General features: G+C 45.7%; 1 protein-coding gene across 1 annotated transcript; it reads right to left on the reverse strand.

The window, feature by feature from the left end:
• Positions 1 to 4981: 4981 nt before the first annotated feature.
• Positions 4982 to 11685, reverse strand: LOC149995990 (spermatogenesis-associated protein 31D1-like). The gene is made up of 3 exons (XM_090258194.1): positions 11537 to 11685; positions 10381 to 10551; positions 4982 to 8576 (listed from the first exon to the last, which is right to left on the reverse strand). Exons 1-3 carry the CDS (start codon positions 11683 to 11685, stop codon positions 4982 to 4984), a joined length of 3915 nt encoding a protein of 1304 aa, XP_090114320.1.
• Between the last annotated feature and the right edge of the window lie 679 nt (positions 11686 to 12364).

The following is a 12364-nucleotide window of genomic DNA, read 5'->3' on the forward strand; positions in this document are numbered from 1 at the left end:
TCATCCAGAATATCCAACTGAACACTAGCTGGAGAGAAGCCTTATAACCATGGACAGACAGGAAAGGGCACTTCATCACAATGAGACTGGCAGGAATTGTGGAGACATGAGAGGGCTGGCTGGGCTCCCACAGGTGGCAGCTGAAGGGATGGAGAAACATCTCAGCAGCCAGGAATTCCCCCTGAGAAGGCTGGGGCCTAAACCCCCAGCTGGGCTTCTCAGCCTACAGTAACAGAGTTGAGAGTGAAATAGCATCCAGCTGTGAAAGGCAACAAGTTTTTTTTTTTTTTTTTTTTTTTTTTTTTTTGCTGGCCTGAGAGAGGATGGAGACACACAGAGTTTTCTTAAAGGGACCATGAATGAAAATACATTGAGCTCCAGCAGAGGGAGAGCAGAGTGGACTAGAGATTTTTAAGGAGAGTTTGGGGTAGTCGCTTTGAAGAGAGAACTGAGGGAGCAGCCAACAAAGTCCTAGTGCTAACTCATCCCCTATACTGCAGGCAGACCGCTCCCCTCCAAGTGGTATCAGCCTGTGGGGAAGCAATATCCCTGCCCACAAGAATTAATCTGCTCTGCCCTCAGTGCTTAAACTCTACAGCTGATCACAGATTGAATAGATTAACATCTTAAGGACACAGACAAAGGCAGTAGATCTCTGGTAGACTCAAGCAGACTATCTAGGCCCAGACTGGGACACAATGTGACATCACCAGGGGCAGATCCAGGAAATAAAGAAACAGTATACAACAGTATACAAGACGTGATAGGAGGAGTGACTCTCAGACAGCTAGCTGGAGGGAAGGACACATCAAATAACAACACAACAACCAAAACCCAAGTACAACCAGACAGCCCAAATAAATAGCATAAAGGGCATCCCAAGAACATCAAGTTCAAGAGATCAAGAAGACAACACCACTGAACCCCACAAATCTCCTACCACAAGAGGTCACAACATAAAGACAGTAAGTTAAAGCAGAACAATATAAGAAGCAGAAAAAAAACCAAGAAAAGTCACAAAAAAAGAGAGACAGAGGATAGGAGGAATCCCCAGAAAGAATGCTAAATAAAATAGAGGCAAGAAAACTAACAGACATGGAATTCAAAATAATTATATAGGGAAGCTCAGTGAGCTCAGCAAGCTCAAAGAAAAGAACAAAGAACTCCTGGAGAACTACAAAAAATTTCAGAGAAGCTACAAGGAACTTATTGAGAACTAAACCAAAATTAAGAAGGACATAAAAACTATCAATAAGAGCCAGGAAGAAATAAAGTATACTTTCTGAATTGAAGTATGAACACAGCAGAAGGACTCAAAGCAGGCTAGATGAAGTAGAAGATTAGATCAGTGAGCTAAAGGACAAAGTAGAAAAAAATTACCAAACAGTGCAACAAAATGAAAAAAGACAAAAAAAGAATGAAGAGGTTTTAAGAGAGCTGCAGGAACAAATGAAATGTAATAATATTCATTTCATATGGATACTAGAAGGAGAAGAAGAGGAGCCAGGGATAGAAAACCTGTTTGAAAAACTAATGTCAGAAAACTTCCCTATCTTGATGAGAGAAAAAGTCATGCAAGTCCAGGAAGAACAGAGGGTCCCAATGAAGATGAATCCAAAGATGCCCACTGTCAGACACATAATAATTAAAATGGCAACATTCAAAGACAAAGAGAGAATCCTAAAAGCAGCAAGAGAGAAACAGCTAATAACATACAAGGGAGCTCCAATAAGGCTATCATCAGATTTCTTAACAAAAACACAACAAGCCAGAGGGGAATGGAAAAAAAAAATTCCAAGCAATGAAAAACAAAGGCCTACAACCAAGAATACTCTACCCAGCAAGGCTCTGATTCAAAATGAAAGGTGAAATAAGGAGTTTTCCAGAAAAAGGAAGACTAAAAGAATACATCTCCACCAATCCAGCATTGCAAGAGATGCTAAAGGGAATGTTTTAAGAAAAAGAAGAAAAAAAGATGAGAGGAAAACAGATACAAACAGAAATGAATAAATACCTGTCAATAATAACCTTAAATGCAAATGGATTAAATGCTCCCATTAAAAGACATAGGGTAACAAAATGGATAAGAAAGCAGGACTCACATATTTGCTGTCTACAAGAAACACACCTCAAAACAAAAGATTTACACAGACTGAAAGTAAAGGGATATAAAAAAGTATTCCAAACAAATGGACATGAAAAAAAAGCTGGGGTAGCAGTACTCATATCAGACAAAATGAATTTCAAAGCAAGGGCAATAAAAAGAGATAAAGAAGAACATTTCATAATACTTAAAGGAACAACCCATCAAGAAGATATAACACTGGTAAACATATATGCACCCAACATAGGAGCACCCAAATACATAAAGAAAATACTAGGAGACCACAAGAAGGATATTAACAGCAACACACTCATAATAGGGGACTTTAACACTCCATTATCAACAATAGACAGATCTTTGAAGCAAAGAAACACCAAGGATATACAGGCATTGAACAACACACTAAATCACATGGACTTAACTGATATATATAGAACTTTTCACCCCAAAGAAGCAAAATATACATTCTTTTCAAAGACACATGGGACATTTTCAAAGATAGGCCACATGATAGGACACAAAATAAGCCTCAACAAATTCAAGAAAATTTAAATTATATCAAGTATCCTTTCAGAACACAATGCCTTGAAACTAGAAATCAACCTGAGAGAAAAAAACCAAAGACATCCAAACTCATGGAGAATGAATAACATGCTATTAAATAATGAATGGGTTAACAATGACATCAAAGAAGAAATCAAGAAATTTCTGGAAACTAATGATCGTCGTCGTCGGCAGCCGTCCGTCTCGAGAGACGATGGCGTAGCTTCTTGAGAGTCTATCTGCACCGCCGAGAATGGCTGTGTAGTCCGACTCGGGAGTGACAATCCCTGCCGCACTTGTTACAGGTGAAGGCAGATGGCTGTTGTTGCTGCTGTTGACGCTGCTTCCGCCTCGATCTTTTTTAAATGTTAGTAACCAGAAAGACCATCAAGTCCACCTTGGTGAGGAAAGAAGACAAGGGCTTTGTGGATTGACAGAGAGTAAGTGGGAAAATGTATGTCTTGGTATTGAAAAATTAACAAGGGGCACCTATGATGGGAGGATAGGGAACAAGGCCACAGGGTGGAAGGTCAGATTGCATTATTCCTGATGACTGAGGTGTTCCTGGGAATAAGCCCTACAGTGCGGCAGTAACTGCACTGGAGGGAAGGCAAAGGGCCCTAAGATGACATGATGTAGGAGCTGGGAGGCTGGGTCATTGGCTGCTTGATGCAAATGGATGTTAGAGCCCTCCCCTGCCTGCTCACCTCTTCAAGTTCCCTGCCCCGTGGGCCCTATTCCGCAATTTTTCCCCACTAGGACTTTCACAAAATCTGCATATTTTTTCTGTGACACCAAGCTTCCAACATTGTATGGTCAATGTCATAACTCTGGACAAGAAGATACAAATGTGGTAGTGAGAAAGGCTGTGCTGGACATCTGGTTTTTGTATTTTATTTTTCTTCACCCTCTGGATTCACAAGGCTTGCTAGGAAAACTACCTAAAGTGCTCACTAGGACATTCATTCCACTTTTGTGTTTCAGTGTGTGAAAGTGGAGATGCCGTCCCTCCAGACTGCTATAGTAAGGGTATGTTGCAGGTTTGGCAAAAAAAAAAAAAAAAGCATTCCATGCAGGTCTGTGGTGAGCCCTCAAATATCCGTAACCCCGGTGCATAGTCTAGAGCTCACTTCTGGTTTGTGAGCTGCTGGTGTTCTGGGAGATTATAGCACCACCAAAGTCATGAATAACCGAGGTGGCATCTCCACCCAGACAGGAGAGCTGTACACACTAAGGGCAAGCTCCTGTATATTTCCTTCAAGCACGGATGGAAGGCAGCACCAGCTCCCCTTTCCCAAAGGCAGGGATGCCGTGCAAATACTGCTTTACTTCTCAAGGACAGCCCACGTACTCTGGGTGAGAGGCATCAGTATGCTGTGCGGTGCTCTGCTCAGCCACGGCAGATGGAGCTGGGGTCAGTGTGAGGAAGCCGGGAGCAAGACAGGGTCCCTGTGTGGGGCTGATGAAGCTTATAGACCTTTGTCCACCCACGAGGTCACTCTCCCCCTCTTCATTTGTTCTTACTTCCTCATTCGCTCTAGGGTATCTTGTCCTTACTCTCACCTTTATTTTACCTTGGGAGGTAGGTGGCTGCCTGGTTAACATTCCTACCACTGATAGCTGAGTGATGCTTTGGCTCAGGAAAAGAAATGTCATCAATCCTGCAGCCTGAAGAAATGTCCAGAGATGGGAACCACTTCCCCAAGGTGACCTTCGGTAGATATATGTCAGTGTCAAGGTTAAAATATGCTTCCCCAAAACATGAACATGACCCACCAGAAAGATATGGAAGCAACGTTTGTGCTGTTCCTAGACCCTACCCCAACGAGCCCAAGATCCACTGCAGCAATATCGCCCCAAACACTCCCATTCAGGGTTCACCCACTTGTGGCATTTTCTGATCATGGACTTCTAAATAATGATTAAGCCACTGTCTCCTCTTCACTAATATTTTCTAAAATATTCTGTCCTTGACCTTTTCCAGATACAGAAGGCCTGTCTTCCCTGCTCTTCTCAAGGATACAAAACCTTCCCTGAGGGGAAGGTGTGGGCTTCTGCCCATGCTCATTAAGGGTAAGGTACAAGGTAGGAGACAGAGCCCATCTCCTCAAACTTCATCAGGGAGGAAGTAGGCTTTCGGGGAGGGTATGTGATATCTACTTCTCTACAAGTGCTCCAGGGACTGGTCACTTTGGAAGCCAAAGGAAGCAATCAGTAGGAGCCGAACGAACTCCTTTTCTTTAAGCACAAGCCTGGAGATACCCCAAACCCATGTCCCCAACACAGTACAGAGGAAAGATAGCACTATTAGCAGGGAAACATTTATTAGACAAATCAGTATTCTCCATAAGGAAGGGATTGCCTGGAAATTACAGAATAGGATTTTCTGTCTAAATCACAGGCACAGATCTCTACACACAAGTGCCTTCTGCAGTGGTGAGAGCAGCAGGAGGTAGTGTGAGGCCTGCAGGTGGGGCGCAGATGGATCACAATCCCCCTGGAGGGCACAGATTGGGGCTGCTTCTGATGAAATTGATGGTCTTTTAATGCCCCAACTTTCTGGGGGTGTCTGTCCTCATCTCTGCTCATAGAGCTCTGGCCAGGAAAGATGGCTGTTTGGCGGGAGGACTTACAGGAGGGGGCCCTGGAGTGGACAGGCTGCGCCTGGGCCCGCACTGCTGCCTTCTGCTGATCTGTCCCCAGCTTCACTGCCGAGGGAAGGGGCTCTTGAGGGCAGGCGGTAGCTCCTGTGGGCTGATGTCCCACTTTCTCCTCGGGGAACTTCCCGAGTTCTAAAATGGCTCTCTTTGCGTCCATCATCCCAGTAAAGGTTGCTCTCCTTCTAATTGGGCCTCTGCTCTGCACAGATGCTATGCAGCTGCCCTTTACCTGGGGGTCTTCTTGTTTTGTGCTTTTCACCTCAGGATTATGCCATTTAAAAAATCCTTGGATTTTATTTATGAAATTAGTATCAGGAAGAGATTGTCTCTTCTGTGATAGGGTCTGGGAAGACTTGCTCACAACCATCTTCTGAGTAGAATCTCTCACTCTTCCAGGTTGGGATGCTACCAACCCTGCATCCCCTGCACCAAGCTCTTCTGATTTGGGGCTTGTGGGACTCTCTTTCTTTGTAGCTGGTGGGAAATTCTTATTCTGGCACAACTTTAAGATGTGCTTAGGGACCCAAGGCTCCTGCTGCTGCTCCATACTGGCTCTTCTCTTCTCTAAATGGACATGCAGCACCTGGGAAACTCCCATGTCCAGCCTGGGGACACTCTGAGCATGAGGCAGGGAGGCTTTGTTAGTCTCATGGGACACGTCAGTGGGTTTGCCTTGGGCCTGTCTATTCTTTCTCATCTCCAGCTTAAACTCTAACTCATCAGTGAGTTGCTTGTTTAAGTCTGAAGATATAGGATCTTGGGGAGCTGGTGTTTTTGGTGGGGGCACTTTAGTAGTCACCGCGGTTGTTTCTTTGCTCTCATTAACATTTATTCTTCGGGAGATTCCCGGCTTGTTGGTTGTGAAGGTGTCACTGGTTTTGTATTGAACACCATTCAGCTCCTCAGCCTTGACTATCTCCCCGGACACGATGGGCATGGAAGCAGGTTCTGCTATCTCCTCCGTGCTTTTGCCCAGTTTCATTTCTGCTCTGCCACTGGAATTCACACTCTTACCCTCTGGCTCATGGCTGGCCCCAGCTTGCCTTTCAGGCAGCTTTGGCAGGTGAGTGTTGTCTATTGGAAAATGTCTCTGCCTTGCTTTGCCAGTGATGTTGTTTGTGACAGGCAGAACATTTTGTCTGGCTCCGCAAATTTTCTGATCCTCCTCTACAACCTCGTGTTTGTTATCAGAGGGTGATTGTTTCAGGGTCCCCTGTCCTTCCTCGCCCACAAGTGAGGGGGCAGGGGGAGGAGTATTCAGGACAGTGGCTGTTTCTGTTCTCTTTTCTACTCCATGAAGGATTCTAGGACTTCCTCTCACGGGCGTGAAGCCCCGAGATTTGGAGTTCATCTTCGAAATCCAGTTGGTTGAGGAGGAGGAGTGGGAATCATATGAGGAATGGGATGAAGTATCTCTCAGTTTAAAGATTTCCATGGATTCAAGGACCTTGGCAGGAAGGCCCTGTAATGTCTCTTCATGAAACTTGGTAATATGAGCTTCCAGCAACTGCTGTGCTCCGGGCACCAGGAAGGAAAGCTCTTGGGATGTGTCCACACAGTAGTCCCTGCCCACTGGTGGTGGCAGACTCCTCTGTTCTATTTTGATGTGGGACTTTACAGAAGGAGTCTCCTCCATAGTGTGCCAGGAACCATGCACAGGCCCAGGGAGCTGACCCTCACTGATATCATCAAGCTTCTTGCTGAGATGTAGTTTCAAATCATTTTTCAGTTGTCTTGGACTTTCACTCTTCCCTGACACCACTGAATTTTCTTCTGATGGACTCATCATGGCTAGGCCTTTCTCAGAGCAATACCCTACATCCTTACCTGAGGAGCTGTCTGAGTCACTCAACAGATCTTCTGGATCATTCTTTTGGCTCTGCTCCTCATCTGTCCCCGGCTCCTCTGGCCAAATCATTTCTGAGCCACTCTCACGGAAGCTTCCTGGCTGGCTACTCTGGCCCTTATACTCAGACATCCACGAGAGGCCATAACTGTTCTTTGACTCACAGCTGTCTGAGCACTTCTTTGGTCTCATCAGTGACAGAGACTCATGGATCCTGCGGGGCAGGCCCCACCTGCGGTGGATGGTCTTCATTTTAAGGTGTTTCTCAAGTTTCTGTTGAAGTTCACTGTTGAGTGGAAACTCTCCAGGATTAATGGAAACTGAAATATAGTTCTCAGAGGGCTGGCAAGAAGGACAGGTGGGAGCTGGAGCATGGAAGGCTTCTGTAGACTTTTGAACCACAGAGGGTAAGCCCAACAACCTTTCCTGTGTCTTCTGCAACACATTCCATTCTAGGTGTTGAATTTCAGATGAGGTGATGTGTTCTAATTCATTCTGAGGTCCATGGAATTGCACTCCACAGGCACTATTCTGGGTTATGGGACCGGATGGAGGGATTGGGAGTGGGGGTTGAAGGTGGACCTGTGGTTGAGTCTGAGTGAGAGGTAGGGGCTGGGACTGGAGCAGGGTTTGAGACAAGGGTTGAGGTTGGGCCTTAAGCAAGGATGGAGGTAGGAAATAAGGAAGTACTGGAGATTCTTGGCCTATAGGGGTATTGGAGACGTTATTAAAAATAAAGATTGAGGGACAGTCACCCAAGGCATGGCCAGCAGAGGGCAAGGACTCGCTGTGCAGAGATGGAAGACCCCAGAAAAGCTTTTGCTTTAAATGGTCCTCCCTGGTCTTAAGATATGAGTACTGCTGTGCCAAATCATGCTCATCAGGGTTGAGAAGCAGGTGGTGTCTAGGACCTATAAGTTTGGCAGCAGCGTCTCCTCCAGGAGAAGTCTTTGTAGAATAGATGTCAGGAGACTCTTTATGGAAATCCTGTTGTGCCAGGTTTGAAGAGAAAGAGTCTTTGGGTTGAAGTAAGGAACTGTGCACTTGGAATCTGGGTTCCAGAGGAGGAAAAGGCTCTGGAGGCAGAGCTTGGCCTGGTAGTGAGGGTGACAAAACTTTACCCAAGGGAGCCCTTTGGTCAGGAGAGAGAAGAGAGGGGGGTGGTGAGAAAGGCTCAGGCAGAGGGGGTGGGATTAGGTCTCCTGGAGGGACTGCTGAGAAGGCAGAGGACTGAGTGGATGATGATGACCCAGTCACGGGAGCTGTAGAAGCCAGAGGGGACACAGAGGGAGGAGGATCTTCTAGGGCCTCTGAGATCGGCAGCCAATCGAGCTCAGCAGTTGTGTGATTATACACCTCACAGGAGGGGTCTGGACATACATGTTGATGAACACTGATGGTATCATGATGCTGGCCCAGGGGGCTGCAAGAGACAGGAGGTACAAAGCTGCAGCCAGGACCAGCACAGGGAAAGAAGGACCTATTGGCCTGGTGGGGTGGGGCCTCCTGAAACCTGCTGCCCCTTCACATTGCTCCACATCCATGATGTCACAATGTACTCAGCAGCACTCACCCCAAGGCATTCACTCACATTCCCGTTCCCATGGCAACCCCCTCCCATGACTATGGATGGTTACACTGAATCCCTGGAATTGTATAGAACATGCTAAAGAGAGACCAAGAAAAGGGGGGAAAGACTAGTCACCTTTTCAGGACAGAATTTAGCTTCTTATTCTTCTCTTTACCCCTATGGCAATATCTTGAACCTGGGAAACCAGGAGAGTGGGTTACACATAATAAAGGTAGACACATAGGTATTACACAGGGGTCCCTTAATGGGAGACCATTGGGAGAGTAGACTCTGAAAGCCCCAAGAATTAGTATGAAGTCAAATGCTCAATGATACTACTAAGGTCCCCATGTCCACGTTGCTTCATTTATAAAGTACTTTTTATACACATCTCATTGGATGCTCAAAACCACTCTGTGAAGCAGAGAGGTCAATGGTTACAACAAAGAGGAATCTGATCAGCCTGAAGCCAAGGTACCTTCACAGAGTCAGGAGACAGGAGTTCTGACTCTGGACATCTACTGGGCAACACGCATTGCCCCGGTCTGTGATGCTTCCTACCCAAGGACAGCAGAGCAGAGAATCTGAGAAGTCTCAGGTTCTGACTGTCTTTGCATGAGCCTCCCCTCCAAGGGCTCTTTGTTCTGAGAGGGACTGTATCTACCAACTGCCAGAGATCATGGCCCTGGTACTTCATGGAAAAGAGAGAGAGAGAGAGTTACCCTTGGGAGCTTGGGCAGGACAGGCATAGCCTTACCTCTCAATGTCCCACCTTTCCTTCTCCTCTTGGCTCTGGTCCGATGCTGAGAATAGAAAGAAAAGAATGAGAGGTTGGTACTCACTTCTCTCAATCCTCTCCCTAAGAAACACAGATATTTATTATTCAAGAATAATGTCTCTCTGAGCCAACAAGCTCATTTTAACTAATAGAACTTTTTTGTTTTTTTGTTTGTTTTTTGTTTGTTTTTTGTTTTTGTTTTTACCAATATTTAAAACTTTAAAATGTTTTTAATTTTTAATTCTTTGAAAAGCTCAAGAAAGGCTTTTGTCTGTGAGGGCCACACTGGATAGTCTCAGAGGGCCTCTGTTCAATGCAGGCATATAATCTGAGGCCTACAGTTGCCTCTGTTCCCTCACATAGGACCGTGTAACCTGGGATGGAGCCCTGCCTCTCTTCTCAGGGGCTCTGAGAGGCTCAGCACTGCTCTTCTGACCAGCCCAACGCAAAGACTGGGGGCTCAGTGAACGATGTGACTCATGCTAAAGTGCTGCTTAACTCTGGTGTCCTGCAGAGAAACCAAAGTCTCTAAATAACTCGATCGAGAACTAGGGACTCACTGTGTTTGGAATCTTAGCCAGAAACCTGCCACCACACCCACATGGTGTGTGAGCTTCATGTGGCAACCTGAGTCCTCCCTGGATCATAACCCTGCCTGGTCCCTTCCCCTGGAAGAGTGATGTTCTAGTCTCTCCTCAGACATCCCATCTTTGGTGTCTCTCTGACTCAAACAAACTCACATAAAAGGGGGAACAACAGTAAAGAATCTCTGTTGGGGCTTGCTCAAGTTTCCTTACCTTTTCAGTGTGTTCACTTTCCCAGTAGGTTGGGGTAGATGGAATTCCCACCATGCAAATGAAGATTAGGAGGAGCACCCACAGCACACAGATGTAAGTTAGGCTGCGGGTGTCATCTATAGGTTCTGCGAAGACGTACAGATAAATCTCTTGAAGCACATTCAGAAATAGGTCGAGTCCCATTTTCCGAAAGGCAAAGCTGCTCAACGCAACTGAGCTCTGAGAGGGCAGGCTCTTGGCTTTATTGCCACACCTGCATCACACGGCATTGAGGAGTCACAAAGGGCTTCAGAGGTGGGGAGGGTGCACCTTCAAGAGGGTGTGTCCACAGCCCCCCCCGCCCCCAGCCCAGCAGATTCCCTTCCTCCCTCTTAGGCCTCCAGCTCCTTCTGCCCTACTCTGCTATCCTATTCTCCAATTTGTCTTTTAACATATCACCCATTTACCTTAATGAATTCTCTTCTTGTTTCATTGTAACCCAGATATTATCTGGGTCCCCTTTAATGTTTGGAGACCTTGACTTCAGTCTTTCCATGTCCACTACTTTGCAAGTCTGAAATAGTGCCTGGAAATTTTGCTTGTACCTGGACATTTGCTCTCAGGATCATATCTGTCCTCAAATCCAAATTACATCAACCCAGGTACAGAACTTAAAGTTCTTTTAGACTTAGTTTTGTGAATGTTAAATAGCAAACTTTAGTTTTTTCAGTAAGTTATAAATGAACAATGAAGCTTAAAATATCATCCATCCCAGGAATGCATCTCACATAGCTCACATGTATCTCACCCACAAGTGTTGTAATAAAACCCTCCCCCGAGTGTCTCAGGCAGCCATGGAGGTGGCTGAGGTGGGGCTGGTAGAGTGAGGTCCCCATACAACCAACTGAGATGCATCACCGCTCAGAAATCTGGTCCCAGAGTTCAGACTGCACTGCGCTGTATTGTCTCCAAGGAGGATATTTTAGAAAAGTTCTACTATAAACAGTGTGCTACTATTTGAGGCAGCTCATTGGAAACATGTCATTGGCTTAGGATTCTCATACATTTTCAGTTTTCTAGGGACATTCCTCAGTGCTCTCTCTCTCTCTCACTCCCACCCTGTTCACTATCTGTGGGCTGGGACACATGGGTGCAGCCATTTTTAGGATCCCCAAAGCTGTCTGGTTTGAATGAAAATGATGTAGCCTCTCAGGGCTGCCAGACCCTCATTTACTTAGTTGCGGACATAACATGCATACCTTGTATTCATGTTGAGTCTCCCTGGGTTCTCACCATCATGGGTCCACTGGAATTCTGTGCCATGGGGCTTCCCAAATGCTGTATGTGGACAGGTCGGCAAGGATGGGCAGGTTCTCACATCGTGCGCATCCTCTCTGCTCATGCACATCCTCCGTTGTCCCCTTGGACTTCTCTTACAAACTCTAGTTCAAGATAAAATTATAAGAATCTTAAAATGGTGATGATGGAGTATTAAACCACACCTGAGTTGTTACCACACCCTGTGTGATAACACAGATGGTATTCCTGTGACCTGCTCTGTGGCTCGGTTCCCCACCTGGGTTCACATCCTGGTCTTACCACACTTTGTGTGAACTTGAGGGTGATAGTTAACCTCTTAAGAGCTTGATTTTCTTGTTGGTCAAATAGAAATGCACATAGTCATTATTTTCAGCAATTTTATAAAGCATTTTTATCAATGTTCATTATACTACTGCCCAATAGAAATATAAGTCAAAGAAGCCAGTCCCATATGTACTTTTACATTTTCTACAAGTCACCTTTACAGAGCTCAGGCTCTGATGTTTTTTCCAGGTCTTTGCCCAGAAGTAACCAATACAGAAAGCCCTTCCCTGACCATTCTCTCTGTAGGAGGTAAAATTCTAAGGCGGCCCCATGACCTCCTTCCCCCTTGTGTACTGTCTTTGTGCAAGTGGAACCTGTAATTCAGTGGGATCTAACTCCCATGATCAGGTTACAGTCTTTGACTCTGTGTGATGATGTTCCTGGGTGAGCCTGACCTATTCAAAGTATCTCTTAGACAAGGAAGAAGCTATTACAGGTATTGT

The sequence above is a fragment of the Furipterus horrens genome, unplaced genomic scaffold (genome assembly GCF_987537825.1).
Source record: "Furipterus horrens unplaced genomic scaffold, mFurHor1.1.pri manual_scaffold_12, whole genome shotgun sequence".
Taxonomy (NCBI): Eukaryota; Metazoa; Chordata; class Mammalia; order Chiroptera; family Furipteridae; genus Furipterus; species Furipterus horrens.

Coding starts and splice junctions, on each gene's coding strand:
- LOC149995990 (XM_090258194.1), bottom strand. CDS start 11,685: ATGTGCATGAGCAGAGAGGATGCGCACGATGTGAGAACCTGCCCATCC. Junction 10,552..11,536: donor AGACTCAACATGAATACAAG/GTATGCATGTTA, acceptor CGTGTGATGCAG/GTGTGGCAATAAAGCCAAGA. Junction 8,577..10,380: donor CTAACTTACATCTGTGTGCT/GTGGGTGCTCCT, acceptor TGTCTCTTGCAG/CCCCCTGGGCCAGCATCATG.